General features: G+C 39.9%; 1 protein-coding gene across 2 annotated transcripts in view; it reads right to left on the bottom strand.

The window, feature by feature from the left end:
- The window catches only part of B4GALT6 (beta-1,4-galactosyltransferase 6), a 66,026-nt gene that overhangs the window by 40,546 nt on the left and 7,487 nt on the right, over nt 1–17,993 (bottom strand). Inside the window, exon 2 of one of the 2 annotated variants that reach the window (XM_036823672.1) lies at nt 6,863–6,979. The exons of the other annotated variant lie outside the window; for it this stretch is intronic. Within the exon in view, the coding sequence (XP_036679567.1) occupies nt 6,863–6,979 (117 nt within the window). The remainder of the gene's footprint in view (nt 1–6,862; nt 6,980–17,993) is intronic. 2 annotated transcript variants of the gene reach the window in all.

Raw genomic sequence — 17,993 nt, forward strand, 5'->3', positions numbered from 1 at the left:
AGCAGAGGGTGGGAGTAATGTTTTCTCACCACCTCACACTTGAGAAACTGCGATTTACCCACTCAACTGACTTTTGTAATACAGCCCATTTAAAATCCTGAAATTAGTCATTCCCAACCCGTGGGCTGCAGTTTCTGGAGAGCCCTGGAGCTGTTATTACATTAGGTCCATTATCTTTAGAGTCAGCAAATTATGGAACACCGAGGGTACGGTTTAGAGCGCCAAAGTCAAGTGCTGAGTTCAAATCCTGCCCCAACACGCACTAGCTTTGTGGTACAAAGCAAGAGAACAAAGTTTCTCATCTGCGCCTACCTCACGCTGTCGTTTTCAGATTTCAGAAAGAGAAGTGTACAAAGTGCTCAGAACAATCCCTACCCCATATGCATATTCAGGAACTTCAGCTATGAGTGACTGCTTTAGAAATGAGCCCCTGACTCAACCTGGAACAGTCAGAGCCTTGGGAATTTTAAACTTGGAACCAAGGAGCTCACATTTCAGTCCCTTTCTGGAACAAAGTTCTGAGATGCAAATCTGGGAACCATGACCTGCCAGCTTCCTGCTATGTAAGAGGAAGCTGGTCTGAGAGAATGAGACCAACATGTGGTGAGTAAGAGATGAGAAATGGAAACCGCTGATTAAACTACCGTCTGTCTTCTGGATCACAAACCCTGTACCCACAGGAAATGAAGTTCTAGTAGACACTTTAGGAAAATGTGAAGACTTTCAGTCTTCAGTAATCTGCTCTGATAAGAGAGGTATTCCTATCAGAACTGGCCTGCATGCAGAGTTAGAAAAGGGGAGAACGGGCATATGACTTAAAAGAGAGGCCTGTCAGCCAGAGACCAGCAAGCAAAAGGCTGAAGGTCAAAATCACAGCCTTACTGAACTGTAAGAGCTAAACCCTCTCACCGCAGAATCCTGGAAATTGAATATGAAGCATGTGAGAAGAGTCAAAGAAAACTAAACACCTCCCGTCCATGGCTTGGCCTAACATAAATATTCACTCATCATCAAAATACAGTAGATGACAGGAATTCCCTAGCAGTCCAGTGGTTAGGCCTCCACACTTCCACTGCGAAGGGCCTGGGTTCAGTCCCTGGTCGGGGAACTAAGATCCTGCAAGCCACGTGGTGTGACAAACAAATAAATAAATAATAAAGTAAACTGAAGAAATTCTTTAAAAAAAAAAAAATACAGTAGATGGGGATGCAGCCTGGGAGTCAGGATGGCACTTTGGAGCAAAGAGACAACACCCCACCTTCAGGCCCACCTTCTGGAAGGGGCCTTGCAGAGCGGAACCCCTTATGAATAAGTGGAAACACCTTATGAATTTGGAAAGGCATCAGTAAGGCTTTAAGGTAAGTGTGTTACCAGAAAACCCCAACATGATAAATAGGAACCAATGATGGTACAATGGCTAAGGCCTATTCCACCAGCAAGTGAGAACGCCCCAGTAACAGAATCCTCCCCAATGCCTTTCGCCAGAGGAGCCCTGGAAAGCCTTTGATAAGGAAAATCCTCTAAGATAAAGGAGGGGGAGGAATTCAGTGGACATTAGCTGTTTTGTATGCCAAGACACACAGGGATGGACTAAGACCACGGAAACCCCTCTAGGAGCCCATACTCCGTATCTCACCCATAGATATCTGAAAGATTTAAAGATACTAAACATAAAATAAGTGTAAGGAAGTCCAATAAAGTTCTGGTTCTTTTTTCAAAATCCCTTTAAAAATATATATCTAGGGCTTCCCTGGTGGCGCAGTGGTTGAGAATCTGCCTGCCAATGCAGGGGACACGGGTTCGAGCCCTGGTCTGGGAAGATCCCACATGCCGCTGAGCAACTGGGCCCGTGAGCCACAATTACTGAGCCTGCGCGTCTGGAGCCTGTGCTCCGCAACAAGAGAGGCCGCGATAGTGAGAGGCCCGCGCACCGCGATGAAGAGTGGCCCCCGCTTGCCACAACTAGAGAAAGCCCTCACACAGAAACGAAGACCCAACACAGCCATAAATAAATAAATAAAATTTAAAAAAATATATATATATATATATCTAGATATATATCAAATTTCAAGTTATAGTAAAAAAAAAAAAAAAGTTCTGCTTTTATGGGGATTCCCACTATGTTAGCCAAGCATCTACTCTACACAATGCATTTGCAGGAGCTGAAAATAGAAGATAGATAAGCTTGTCCCTGGGAGTGCACTGCCTTTGTGTGTTCCAAAGGCAGTGTGTGTGCTCATTTTCATATAATCCTGAAGAAGATAAACATTAACACTCACGCATTCCTAATTTCTTGATGTCACGTAGTTAAATTTAAATAAGCGTATTTTCTTACTGTACATAATTTATTAATTCTTGTCATTAAAGCTTGGGCCCCTTCTCTTAGCCACACACTATGACTCTATAAATCCACACCTAACTCACAGAGATTTTAAGCTCTCCAGACATCTCTGCAACACAAACTGTTAACAGCAGCTCCCTTTGGGGAGTCTCATGGCAACAGGAGGGCTGGAGGACTGTTTCACTTTTTATTCTCATGCTAAAATGATTGAATTTTTTTTTACAAAAGAACCCATGGATCACTTTCATCAGTTTTCAAAGAACTAATGTTAAAAAAACAAAACAAAACTTAAAGACAGGCAGTACCAGTATATTCATGTCCTTTAAATACGAAGTTTTGGAGCTAAACATGTTATTCTTGGCTACATCATTACAAATGATCATAGGATCTCAACTTATTGCCAGACTAATAAAAACATCTGTATCCCTTGAGTACTGTGTCCCGTGGTAGTTACGTCATCCCAAAGTATTATGTATATAAGGCTATCCACCCCCTTGCCATTAGTCTATAAACCTCTTTTAATTGAAATCAAATTGCCTTTGATTTCTAGCATCTAATAAAGGACCTACAACATAGTAGAAACTTACTGCAAATAAACATTTCACAACTGATAATATAGCCAACAATGATTTAAACTTTTGGAGACTCTGATGTAATAAACCCACAAAATCGTTATTCCTACAAAAGTGGTGAGGCCCATGGAGTATAACCCACTGCTTTCAAAATCAGGAGTTTTAAAAGGTGATGCATGACAGATTCACTGAAGGCTGATCCACCACAACTGCTGTAAAACGTAGACATTATTTCATCTAGAGAATGGATGAAAACACAGTGAGACCTGGCCCCTGCCTTCTTCCTTCCAGAGCCACACCAAACGAAAAGGAAACACAGAATGAAAACTGCTGGACAAGTCCCCTCTTCAGCTCTCACTGGACCTTAGGAGAAGAGGACCAAAGGAGACCTCTCCAGGGCTTTGGTTTCCCTGCAAAAGGCGGCTTAAAGCAGGTAATAGAAACTCAATGAGCGTTCCAGTCTATTTACTGCTAGCCTGTCGTGTCAGTCTGGCGATGTCTGACGGCCTCCGACCATGCATCCACCAAATGAGGAAGTGTGCTGGGTTATTTCTAACAAACCTACCAGCTCTAACACTGCGTGACCCTTGTCATCTGTTTTGGTAACTGCTCACTGAATACATTTTGTTTTCTTAATTTGACTGACTCCATGGGCTACAAGGCAAGGCACCATTTGATTATAAAAGAACACGGTTTCTTTACAAAAATTTTACATACATCTCTTTACACTTGGTGCTTCAGAACGTTCAGGCACAGGGTTAAAAACTCCTTTTTGGAATCAAATGTACTTAGAAATATCACAATTTGCCACTAAGTGTTAAATATTATGTTTTTGCAAACTATTTTCATTGGCATATAACACTGTATTAGTTTAAGGTGTACAACATAATGATTTGATACATGTATATATTGTGAAATGATTACCACAAGGCTAATTAACATCCATCACTTCACACGGTTAGTTTTTTTTCTTGTGATGAGAATTTTTAAGATCTAATCTAAGTGATAGTTTTCTTTTTTTTTTTGGCCGTGCCAAGTGGCATCTGGGATCCTAGTTCCCCGACAAGGGATCGAACTCACGCCCCCTGCACTGGAAGTACAGAGTCTCAACCACTGGACTGCCAGGGAAGTCCAAGTGATAAATTTTAAATGAGTCAATACATGTTCATCAACTCTCCCCTGGAGCTCAATTAGCTCTTTGTAAACCTTAGTGTCCATTATCTCCTTTTTGGCAGATTTCATCTGTACAAGTCTGTGCAGAAATAAATCACTGCATTATAAGTAGCTATTTACATTTCCATCTCTCTCAGAAACCTAGAGATCTCCATGTAAAGGGAGGATTTTTTTTTTCTTTTGGTAGGAATCCTTTATTTTTGAATAGTACTATTTGCCTTTTACAATGAATGCTAAATGCCAGATCTTCATTTTATTCTAATAATTCTAGGAAACAGGGTAGATGAAAAAGCGGGTCATAAAGAGCTTGCTGAATCTTTTAAATATACAATAGCTAGCTGGTGTAAGAACAAGTACTAGACCCAGAGTCTTCTGACCCCTAAACCAGAGATCATCAGAAGTCTGAAAGACAAGCTCTAGTCCTGGCTGACTAGTTCCTAGCTGTGCAGCCGTGGGTCAATCACTTCGTCTGGGCCCTCAGTTTTCCCAGCTGTATAATAACGGGGTTGAAGTAGGTGATCTCTAATGGTCCTTCTAGTTCTAAAGTTCCAAGATTATTTTCCCTAAAAAAAGGTAATGTGACAACGTGGAAGAAAGACTATGCTGTTTAAAGGCACAGTTTCAGGAGGATGTTTTTCTTCATCTTGTATCTCTAATATCTAGCTAAGTATACCTACACTAACTACTCAAGATAAATGAACACGGCAGAACCTCACAGTTGCCTATTCAAACTCCATTTTCCCTCTCTTCCTCGGTAACAGAACCACAATTTCATTCAGGGCAGCAGGGAGCCCAGCTCAAAGACTATCATTCCCAGGTGCCCTTACAACTAAGTTCTGGCTAATGAGACGTAAGCGGAACTACTACGTGGGACTTCCGGGAAGGGTCCTTACAAAGGGGGCACTCTATTTCTTCTTCTTCCCTCCCTTCCATCGCTCCTTCTAATGACCCAAGGGCAAACATAGAGACTGGAGACCCACAGCTATCTTAGCCTGTGAAGCTACATGACAGAGCAGAAGTGGGAAAGCGTGTGAAGACTTTCTCCACAACAGAAACAGTCCTCCATCCAGACTTCTTTTGTACAAGAAGCCTCATGGGTTTAAACCACTGCAGGCAGGTTTCTCTTACAACCAAACCTAATTCCTAACTGATACAATAACCGACGGTCTCCTGAGAAGACTTGCACCATCAGTAAAGGAACCATGTGAAAAACTTCCAAAGGTTCATAAAAAGCAAACTTTCATCAAAGGATGCACTGGTTGTTCGATCTTCACTGAAACTATGACTTGGTGAGGGGAAGAGAGGATTTCCTTTTTTTCAGCTGTGGGATGCTGCAGTGGGGTTGAGGGCAGGGCTGTCTTGCCCAAGTAACCAGTTCTCCTAATCAAAAACGCAACATTCACACATATAACTTATTCATACTCCAGGAAAAGAACCTGATTAGGCACAGATTTTATTAGCACTCACTTATACAAATACAGTAACTTAAAGATGCTTAATACTTCAGCTGAATGAACTTTTAATGAATACCTTCACATCAACTTATTCAACCAGGACAAGTCCTAGCAAAGCTTTTAAAATGTTTAAACTTCTCCTAAAATTGACCTACTGTTCAGAAGACCAATTAATGCAGAAGATCAGTTCATGAGACTTTTACCGTACTATTAAAATATCAGCTCAGATGAGACAGTCTTTCTAAAGGCAATTTCTTTAAAGTTAAAAGGAAGAAGAAAATTAAGAGTGTTTGATTGGCGGCATCATAACACAAATTAGGCGAATGCCTAGGACAGATTTTGCAGAAGCATGTGTGACATTAAATTAAGAATCAATATGTCACAGTCTTGAATTTTTAGAAGGGTCTAAAAGTATTACCCATCTTAACACCCATTTTAAGAAAATATACCTATGGTTGGGAGATAGGGACTTCCTATTAGGGTGTGGGGATATGTGTGTGTGATTTACAGTGGCACAGTGAAGGAAGAACTGTTGACATAAGTCTTTCATTTTAACTGTTTAAAATGAGAATACAGTGGATGCAACAACTGATAATCAGCCACTGAACCCTTTAAAATAACACCCAATTCTACTTCAGGAAGACAATGTGGAAAACACTGCCAGAGAGGAGCACTAAGCCTCCTCCCACAGAAGTTGAATCTATTTACATCATTAAATCATTAGTTTGGCCTATTACATAGGTTTTAACCTCATGTGATTCTGATGGAGATTCTTCTTCCAGATTATATTTTGAAAAGACAAGAGCAGCTATTGATTTCCAATTTTATATGATTTCTCACCGTTAGCCCCTAAAAAGGCCATACAATTATTAAGACTCTTCTATAACTAAAAACAAGTATTTTCTAGACATAGCTGGAAAACCATCTTAGGAATGAGAATGGGCATAAAGAAGATGGCAGTATGGCTAAGATGAATAAATTACTCTCTTTGTGGTTAATTTCTTTTCAACACAGTAGGGAAATTGCAAAAGTACAAGCTGTGTTTCATATTTTGTTTAAGTTATGTTTGCAAGAATTAACTTAAGTATCTTTATACAAAACCCTCATCACCTTGGTGATCATACCCTTATATATCCTAGAATACATGACAGTCCCAACTCAAGCAGTGAAAGACCCTCCCAGTGCACTTAGTAGGAGACCTTCATCTTTAACAGGAAGTTACTTGGAGGCAGAACCAGAGCTGAAGAGATTTGGTTTACTGATTTATGACTCTAAGGGTAAGAAGTGGAAGCAAAGCAAAATTAAAAAGGATGCAGTCTTACCTGTACCATTGAGTGTAGTGTTTTTATTTGTGTACAGCCTGATCATATGTCCTATTGTTTTTACATTCTCTCTCAACATTATTCCTCGAGCTTGTACCATAAAGAGATATGTGTTGGCTATAAAAGAAAAAAAAAAGAGAGAATGTCATGACTCAATAACCTTTTTTAAAATTTTTTAAAATAATATTCAGAATTGAGGAACTGCCCAATAGACCCAAACTGACTCAATTAGTACGTCCAAAGGGAAAACAGAAATATAAAATGACTATTTCCCATTATCAAAAACTTACAAAAACAAACTCTTTTAAAAACACAATAAAATGAAAAAATTAAAGTAGTAACATCCATCCATCAAACAGAATGAGACTAAATGAACAAACTGAAATATCCTAATTCCTTTATCCATAAATGATTTTCTACTATAAAATATACTTAGAAATTTCGAAGAGGCATTTTTTTTATAAGTATTCAACCACATACTCCTAAAATTCACTTTCTCTAATTCTATATTAATTCCCTCAAACCAAAGACTCCACAAAGGTGAGGATTCCTTCTTGAATCATAAATATATCATAAATCACCGTATCTAGGATGGGTATGGATCTTGCAAATTCTCAAGGCGTTGGTGGGGCATAGTGTAAAATGATCTAGAATCAATATCACTTTTGGTAATTTCTCTTAAATACCTGAACTTTTACACTCCCTTTCAATCACAAATCTACCTACCAGGGCTGTAAAAGCAGATAAAATCAAAATCAATGCGGCATTTTCAAGCTGTTAATTTAATTCTCCAGAGTAAGTGCTTCAAAAATAATTTCTAATCTCCTCCTTTGGGAGAAACTGGTAATTTGACAAAGATTACAAAAATCCCTGGCTTTTGAGATGGCAAGCCTCCTCAGGCACAGAAGTCAAGTCAAAAGACCTTTTCTTTTTTGGTCCTGATTCTGCTACCATGGGCAGCTCACTGGATCTCAGTTTCCTCACCTAAAACTGGCAGTACTGCACTAGGTTTCTCTAAAGGCCCTTCTACTCTAACTTCTCCAAGCATGAAGCTAAAAATCATAAACTCCATTCAGACAAGAGGAGGAAGCTCATTTTCATGGCAAAACCAAGAAACTGCAAGGCTCGGTTAATGGCTCTTTCAATTTTAAGATAAGCTTGTCTCCCAACACAGTAATGACACTCTCGAAAAATGAATGCCGAATGAAAAAATCAAAAATGCCGACTCATTTTCTGGGCGCAGTTCTGCTTCTTCGATGGTACAGAGAGATGAGCAAAACGTTTGCTACCTCCTCTCCCATTTTTTTGAAATTTGAACTTGCTCTAAGTACAAATGAACAGAAAATAGATAACGAGAGCAGAGAAGCAGAGTGAATTAACACTCTCTCACCTTCAAGCCATAAAACAGAGAGAAACAGAAATCCAGGTTTCACATAAGCTTTACCTCAATCATATTTAGGAGACTGTCCACATCCTCTCTAGAAAGCAGCCCTATAATTAGATTTAACTCGTTTAGGCTTGAATTTATTATACCAGGGTTACAAGCCCCACAAGTTTTTATTACATTTTTGCTTTCTAATGGACTTTAAAAGACAAACAAGACAAGTGAAGAATGAAAACATAGAGAACAGCCAACCAAAAATGTGGGAAAATGTTCAAGAAAAGCCAAAGTAACATTAGCAACTCTACCTAAACCAAGATCTCAAGTTCAAGTGAAATGATGCAGGGAAAAAAAAATGAAGTAGATTATGAATGCCAACTGATTTACAATCTCTCGGATCATTTAATCCTAAAGTTATACAGGAAATCTGTTATCAGTGGTGTAAATATCCTAAATATTTGTTATGCACCAAACTGAAAAAATAAAAAAAAAGACCTGTCATGGAGAAGCAGGACTGAGCCAAGGGTTATTAAGCCAAGACCAGTACTGATTCCCAGACTTGGAAGAAACAGTACTGGCCTAAGCAAGGATATACTAGGTGAGAACACATGTGCCTCACTGTCTGTCCTGGAAACAGAACTTTTAAAAACTATATAGCTTTTACTTTTAATTAACACATCTACTCTTATAAAGAAAATGGTTTGAATCTTGAAACCAAGTCAAATTTAAGAAACAAGGAAAATATCCAGTATAGAAAAGGATAATCAAAGCCAAATTTTCCTAAAAACTTTCAAAATATCAGGTAACAAAACTGTTAAGAAAATGTATTACTGATGGCACCTGTGACAAAGGTGAATCATTTACCAAAAGACTGCATTTACTATTCATTAGATGGATGGAGAAAAAATAAAGGAAAGTGAGACACCAAGCTCTCCAAATGGAAATCTATTAGTTTATTTTAAATCATTCACAGCTAATTGAGTTACATTCCTTAGGTTAATAGTCCTCACGGGTTTAGTCCCTAAAGATCAAAACCCATTAAGGAATGAAGCTGTGTTTAAACAGAGGCATTGTTAACAGGAGGAAGGCCATGTGTCAGTGTTTCAAGGCACAAGAAACCAGCACTGAATGGTCCAGACTGTCTGATTACCAAACATCATAAAAGTACAGTAACCCACAGTCAAATAACTATACTTGCCTGCTAATTATCACGACTATAAAATATAATATCTTATTGGCAAGCCAGGAAATCCTTGTCTAAAATTTCTATTCCAACTTACAAGAGACTACATTTCAGAAAACAAATAGGGAAATCTTTCCCATCCTTGCCCTTTGGTCTCAAGACAACTCAGAAACACACTAAAAACTACCACTGGTTAATTAAAATGATGCCATGTTCTCTAATTTAGTTCATTTGCTATTTGCCTCTGCATTGTGAGACATAAATTTAACTTCTTTACGTAGTCTGTTTTCCACGGGGGAAAAGCTACAACTTAAGGAAAAAAAACTTCAAAAATCAACAGTTTACAACAGCTTCCAGGCATCCTACCCTGGGTTTGTGAGGAAAGATTTATGAACGTGCCTCATTCTCAACTTAATAAAACTAAGGAGTACATTTGCCATAAAGCTGTGTCTCTCTACCTCTTTCCACACGCAGCTTCGCTCATTGAAAGCACGCTATGTATTCAAGCCAAGGAGACTGTGCAGTCTGCAGTGATCTGGAAAGGCTTCCTGAGTACTGAAGGACTCAAATACAACTTCCCTCTGATCCCGACATCCATGCTTCTAATCGCCACAATCTCCAGGCCCTTTAACAAAAGGAAGTCAACTACAGAGCTGATTGTGAGGGAGATTGTGTTGGTTAGTCATTCTCACACGCAGCTATAAACGCAGCGCTGGAGCTAAGAAAGACAAGGTACACATACAACTTGGGGAGACACTCACACAAAAGTAAAAGTAGGAACCATGGTGGTGAATTACCACAGGAAAAGTTATCTAGAAAGGAGATAAGAAGGTGAAGCTCAGACCACAAATAGGAGACACAAAGATAAAAGACCCTCGAGATGAATTAATCTGAGCTTGAACATGGTGAAGAAGTCACTGGACAGAAGAAAAGGGAACGGTCAACCATGTCAAATGTCACCACAGAGGCTAACAAGAAAGACTAAAACACAATAGCTTAGAAAATAAAAAAAACTAATACCTAGTGCATACTCTACTGGGCATCCTTAGAAGTTCTCTACATAAACTAATCTATTCAACCCTTACAAGCAACCCTATAAGGTAGGTACTAATATTCCCATCTTACAGATAAGGAAATTGAAGCATGGAGTTAAGGGACTTGCTCAAGGTCACACAGTTATTAGCAAGTAGTGGAGCTAGAATTCACCCCCTGCAGTCAGCTCCAGCAACCCAGCTCTTTCCCGCCATCCCAGTTAGCCTTTAAAAATGCTATTAGATCATGGTCAACCTTCAAGAGAGCAGTTTCACCCAAATAATGGAAACAAAAGGAAACTAGTAAGGAGTTGAGTGGATAAAGTGGAAGCAGTCCAGTTTTAGAACAGGTAAGTGAGAGCAAGGTCAAGGGAAGTTTTCTTGTAACAGGAGGGACCTGAGCATGACTGTGGCCTGAGTGGAAGGAGGAAAGATGAAATTTAAAGCGAAGGCACTGAGAGAAGGTGGAGGAAGGAGGGAGAAGAACATTTCCATCGATGGGACAGTATAAGCAGAGGCTCTGAGGTGCACAGCTGCAAAGGATATACAGGGATAAGTGATCCAACTTGAACAGTGTTGGCAGCAATGGAAAATAAGTTGTAAAGGTCCAAATGGACAAATGGGGTGAAAAAACAGAAAGGAGATGAGGGGACTAGAGCTCATTGTGAAGATGAGAAGTAACATTAATGAAGGTGAGAAAGTGCCAGATATGGAAGGTTAGAAAGACTGGGGTCGGGAGAGAGAGCACAGCACAGACATGAGGACACCCAGGCATGGCCAAGCAAGGAAAGATGGAAGACGAGGAGCAGACTTCCTGATGGTCACCACAGGACGTCAGTGGCGGCAAAGTGGAACAGGAGCGCTCTGAATTGAGCATAACTGCTGAAAGCATCCCGGGGGACAGAATGTTGGAGAGCATAGATTTCTAAAGGGAAGGGAAATGAATTAACATTGACTGAGTAACTACATTCCTCAGGCACTGAGCTAAATGCCATATATACATATACTTAAACACACACATAATTACATTTAATTCTTATGTAGCAGGTTGAATGGAGGCCCCCAAAAGATGTGTGCACATCCTAATTCCCAGAACCTGTCAATGTTATCTTATTTGGAAAAGGAGTCTTTGCAGAGGTAATTAAGTTAAGGATCTCGAGATGAGGAGATCACCCTGGATTATCTGGGTTGGCCCTAAATCCAACGGCAAGTGCACATACAAGAGAAAGGCAGAGGGAGATTTTTACACACACACACACACACACACACACACACACACACACGAGAAAGCAATGTGAGGATGGAGGCAGAGATTGGAGTGATCTGGCCACCAGCCTAGGAAGCCAAGGAATGCCAACAGGCACCCAAAGCTGGAGACAAGGAAGGATTCTCCCCTAGAGCCTCCAGAGGGCGCACAGCCCTGCCAACTCCTTGATTTCAAATTTCCGGCCAACTGAACTGTGAGGTGATAAATTTCTGCTTTAAGCCACTCAGAGTGTGGTAATGTGTACGGCAGCCCTAGGAAACGAATACACCACCCCAGGATACAGGTACAACTTTCCCCATTATGAGATCAGAAAACAAACTCAGAAGTTACACAGCTGGAATTTTTAAAAATCAAGATTCAAGCACTGGTCTGAATGACTCTGAGGGGCAGCTATTTGGAAGAAGCAATGGCTGAAAGTCCTAGAGGAGAGAGAGGGGCTAAGAAAAAGAAAAATCTTCAATGTAAAAAGTTATGAGGGAAGTGACAATAGGAGGGATAAACAGATTTCAACTAATGCGAGGAGGAAGTCAGAGGGGTACTTCAAAGTCACAGGAGAGAAAACAGTTTCCCATATAATCTACAGAACATGTAAGGAAATAAACAATATGGAAAAAAGGCAAAACACTGCATATAGACATCCCTTGACAGTAACCACAGATACCTGAATCAGGTATTCTCTGAATTTCTAAGAACTAACAATAATCTATTTCACATGCTTGTAAGTGTTTTTCTTTCCACATCTAGCCCCTTGTGCAACAAGTTTCCAGACATTACTCATGCAAGTTTGTAAAAGCTAAATATATTATCTCTAATAATAATGCTGTAAACTCCCGGATGAGGCCACACGACATGTGAAATATAGTTCATACTTTGCCTAGGACCAAAGTATTGCTTGAGTTAAAAACAAAAAAAAACAGACTTCTAGGCTGTGCCAGGCTGTAAAACAAATGACTCCCTTTATGTCAAAGCACTATTTAAACAGAGTATCTTACCATGGTGATAATAATTCAAAGTCAGGTATGGGCTCAAGAAAATCTGCAGAGCAAATAATTACTAGCCTATAATATCCTCCTCCCTATCTTTCCAGTAAGTCACAGGCTGACTAATAAATAGAATGAAAGAATTCTGTGGTCAGAATCCACTTTATCAAGCAATAATGAATACAATGATCACATACAGTACAGATCTATTTCAGATCTTAGCCAACAGCTCAAGCTTTGCTGATGTAGACAGCAAAAATTAACAAAAAATTCTTTCCAACAGGTACTTTTACCACTTCCACTCTGCAGTTCAACAGTTTTAAGTTCCTTGAGGGTATTACTTGTGTTTGAATACTGATCAAAGTTAAATATTTTTGAATAAAATTTGACTTTTCCAACAGTCTTATTAAAGATGTTCAGGGTAGAGATGTGTTTATTCAATAAATATTTGTTGAATAACTAACAACTGCCAAGCAGTACCAGAAACTAAGAAGCCATGGGGGTTCCTCTGTAAAAACCAAAATCCTGAAAAAGAATAAACTGCCTAAAACATCGGAATTACAACAACCAAATCATCAGTTCAGCCTAGTTTAAACACAGCTGAAAATTCAAAAACTAGACTCTGAACACATGATCTAACACACGATAGCTCTCAGCACCGTCATTTGTTAATTCACTGTTATTCACTTAAACACAGAGCCTCTTTAAAGCGTGACAGGAGCCTGAAGAGTTGAGCTATAAACCACATTAGAGAAAAGTAGAATCAGGAGGAAATGAGGGAATCAGGGAAGGAAAAATGCAGACAATTACATTTTTAATCTAATCAGTAAGGAAACTTACCTAATGAAATTACAGACTAAAAGATGAAACCATAAATAAACACATCCTGGAAACATTATAAATCTGCTGAAAATGAATGATTTCAGAATACATTTAAAGTGAATGCGAAATGAACCTCTACCCACTTAAGAATGCTATCTTGAGAAAAAATAAAAGGGAGACCTATTTGAACTATGTTTTACAACCATCCCCGATTTCCCTGTGTTTTCACAATTAAAATACCTTTCATAATTTCAATTTACTTAATCATGAAAGTAAGTATAACAGGCAGGAGAAAGGGGACACAGCATGGGAAATGAATTTCAAAGATTTCCAAAGCTAGAGCATATGTTCAAATCAAAAAACAAGGCATCTTCTCATTCTCTACCATTGGTCTCTTTCTAAAGATTTATTTTTATTTATTTATTTTATTTTTTGGCTGCGCCGGGTCTTAGCTGCAGCACGCAGGATCTTTTAGTCACTGCATGCAGACTTCTTAGTTGTGGCATTCAGGATCTAGCTCCCCGACCAGGGATCGAACCCAGGCCCCCTGCGTTGGGAGTGCAGAGTCTTACCCACTGGACTGCCAGGGAAGTCCCTACCATTGGTCTCTTGATTCAAATGAAAATGAAGTCCAAGTTCTCTTCCTCCAAGTCAAACTGGAAATTGCACTATTATTAGAAGTCATAATATCTAAGCCGTTAACTTAATTACCAAGAAGGCAACATATATAACATGATTTCAGTAAAGAATTATTAACACTAGCAAGCTCCAAATATTTAAAAATAAAGAGATAATATTTCAATTAAGATATCATGGTATAGTAACAAACCTCACAGAGCTGCTTAGCTATGAAAATATTATAAAGACTTTTATAAGTATTTTGTTTTGAAATTACTTCCATTGGCTAACATGTAAGGCCACGTGCTTTAATAACTTTTACTGACCTTGTTAAGTGAATTACAGTGTATCTTTCTAATAATTAAAAATACTAAATAACAAATTTAGGATCAACCTATAACTCAATCACATAGTCAGTGCAGACTCATAAAGAAACACATGATCCTGGTTGTCTTAAACAACCTGTCTGTCCATTCTGCCCATTTCCATTCTGGAGGAAAAAAATTCTTCCCCGCGATAGCCATTTCTGTCTCCAGTAAAACATGATGCTATAAACAAATTAATCCATTTTTTAACAGGTAAGATTAGTTCTATGAAAGATCAAATGATATGAGATAACCGGTCTAAAAAGTAAAACTATTTAGCACTAAATTATTTCCCAACCATTTGGGGTGTTTGTCAGAAATAAGTTCCCAGGGGCTTCCCTGGTGGCACAGTGTTTAAGAATCTACCTGCCAATGCAGGGGACACGGGTTCGAGCCCTGGTCCAGGAAGATCCCACATGCCGCAGAGCAACTAAGTCGGTGCACCACAACTACTGAGCCTGTGCTCTAGAGCCTGTGAGCCACAACTACTGAGCCCACGTGCCACAACTACTGAAGCCCACGCACCTAGAGCCCATGCTCCACAACAAGAGAAGCCACTGCAACGAGAAGCCCGTGCACCGCAAGGAAGAGTAGCGCCCGTTCACTGCAACTAGAGAAAGCCTGCGTGCAGCAATGAAGACCCAATGCAGCCAAAAACAAAATAAATAAGATAAATAAATTTAAAAAGAAAAGAAAGAAAAGAAATAAGTTCCCAGGGTCCAGAACTACCTGAAGTATTAATTAAAAATCAACCAGGATCACAATCAGAATCTCTGGTGATAAGACCTGGGTTGCCTTAGGTAAGGCTTAAGCACCTTCATGTTTGAAAATTGAAAAACCATTCTCTAAACATCATTAACATTTGTAACAAGCAAAAAAGTAGAAGCTTCCTTTCATAATTAGTTTAACTTATACCAAATACATCCTCTTTTATATAGCTTTCTAATTTATGAACAATTCATTCAGACAACAAAGAATCTATGTTTCTCATCCCTAACGAACATACAACACAAAGACCTCGTAGAGCCAAAGACTTTTACTAACTCGAGAGAGTTAATCATGAAAACAAATAATTACAAATTTGAGATTTAAAATCACTAAGTTATGTTTTCCTAAACGTTTTGCTGTGCCACATAGCCAAAAATAAAACTGACAAACATCCTTTAAGCTATCTTTCCTATTTTAACTGAGGAGGGTTTTTGCTGTAGTTTAAACTGAACTCTGTCAAGTTCTGCTATGACGGAAAACAAATATGCCCATGAAACAGAACAAATTAAGTCGGCCCAGTATAGGATATACATGCTAGAGAGAAATAAAATTGGGGTGCTACCTGAAACTCTCCAGTGGGCCCAAGACATGAGTAAAAATACCTAGTAATAACTAGAGTAAACAATTTTCCATGGCATTGTAGGTATCCTCAGAAAACCTTTTAACCTTCAATGGACCCAATCTTCAACTCGAATCACAATATTACTCATATATTATTCTCTTTGTTATTATCCTGACAAAAGGCAGAAGTGGAAAGAAAAGACTTTATAAATATTCAATCACTGGAGCCTCTGGGAATCAAAAAAAGAAAAAGAAAGAGATTCAGACGGAAAAGGAGAAAAAAAGAGAAGACAATGGGGAAAGAGCTGGGGGCAGGCTGCTCTGATTAAACTGGTAAAAAAAAAAGTGCAGTCCAAGCAGTGGTGACAAGAGCCAGCATGGTCTAAGGCGGCCAGGAAAATGGACCGGAAGGAGAAAACTGTAAACAGACAAAGCCGGAGGGGCTCTCCATTCGCCAGAACTCCCAAATAGGACCTAGGAAATCCAAGTTCTAGAAAAATCTCTCCACAACGCACCTCCTTCTCACCACCTCCACATTTTCACTCAGGTTAAGACAAACATGAGGGGCAGGCTTGAAAGGGAAAAGGAGTCACAAAGGCAGGTGGGTAGAAGTGGGAAGAGCGAGAGGGCTGCAGAGATGAACACAGCACCGAGAAAACAAGTGCAAGGGGCTGTGAGAAGCCTGTCCAGTCCCCCAAGCAAAGCACCTTCTCCAGCCTTAACAAGTGGTCATCTACTCTCGGCTGGAGAACAGGTAATGAAAGGAACGCTTATCAGGCCGTTTATTACGTTGTTTACAGCTCAGTTAGAATGGTCTGGTTTGGCTTCTTTACAAAGAGCGGAAAACCTGCCCCGTAATTACGCTCACTGCTCTCACACTATCCAGAAGAGTTTCCTCTCTTCTCTATGGGGTATTCCTTAAAGCTGAAGAAGACAGAGGTCATATGTCCCCCAAATCTTCAATGTTCCAGGGCAACTCAGGCACAGAAATCCCAAGGGGCACAGTTCAGCTTTTCCAAAAATCATCCACTTCAGTTCTTCTAACAACAATGCGTGAGACTCTGGGCAAGTGGTGATCTTTAGGAGCCTTTCCTTCTCTTTCTTTACAACAAGGCCTTTCTCCTAGCATGGGGCAGGGGGTGTGGAGCTCCAAGAGCAGACCTCTGGGATCTTGCTCCTGGGGCTTCTCTGCACACAGCTCTGGCTCCAGAGCCAATGCCTCTGTGTCCAAAGTTCCCATGGCCCGGGGCCCTCAGACAGAGGGGCTCCGTTGGGGAGAGGCTTAGCCACAGCTGCAACCACCAGAGCCTAACGCCATGTGCACAAGCGTATGTGTCCCGAGAAGCTTCACAGTACATCCTGTGATAAACAGGCTGGTCACAAGATGGGTAAGGAAATTACTCACCCTCTATACGTGTAACACTGCCCCGAGAGGAAAATGCATTCTGTTCCCAACCAAATTCCAAATAGTATTTAAAACCTAGACAAACCTAGATTAGGCATTTCTCTTTTTAAGGTATCCACAGACACGGCTATTTTTACCCTTAATAAACATTAAAAAGCAGTAATGATAAACAATGCTGCAGAATAAATGCGTCACTACCTCATTCTGCCACGTTGTTTAACAGACGTCAAATTTACTTATAAAATAGTAACATGGAGAATGGTATTTAGCATTGTCAGATTTCAATGAATCAATATCCCCTTCAAAAATACCTAATTTCCCACAAGGTCATAGGATTTAGATTCACTCATGCTGAAACAATATAGCTAAGTTAACATATACGCTTAAGAATGGCAACCAGAGAATAAAATAATAAAAATAAAAGAATGGCAACCTGACGGCAGTAAGCAGTCTCTGAGAAGGCTCCCCTGCCCCTTGAGTGCGCACTGGACCTAGAGACTCTTTTCTGACAAAGAAAATATGGCGAAAGCGATGGGGCTGGGAGCTGCCCAATGGAGAGGCGCCAGGGCAAGGAATGAGTGAGGCCTCCAGCCAATAACCTGCGAAGAACCAAAGTCCTCAGTCCAACAACCCTCAGGGAACAGAATCCTGCCCAGATGCATGTGGGTGAACTTGGAAGCGGATCCTCCCCCAGTGGAGCCTCCAGCCACAGCCCTGACCTGCACTCTGTAGCCGAGTAAGAGACCTTGA

Source organism: Balaenoptera musculus, chromosome 14 (assembly GCF_009873245.2).
Source record: "Balaenoptera musculus isolate JJ_BM4_2016_0621 chromosome 14, mBalMus1.pri.v3, whole genome shotgun sequence".
Lineage (NCBI taxonomy): Eukaryota > Metazoa > Chordata > Mammalia > Artiodactyla > Balaenopteridae > Balaenoptera > Balaenoptera musculus.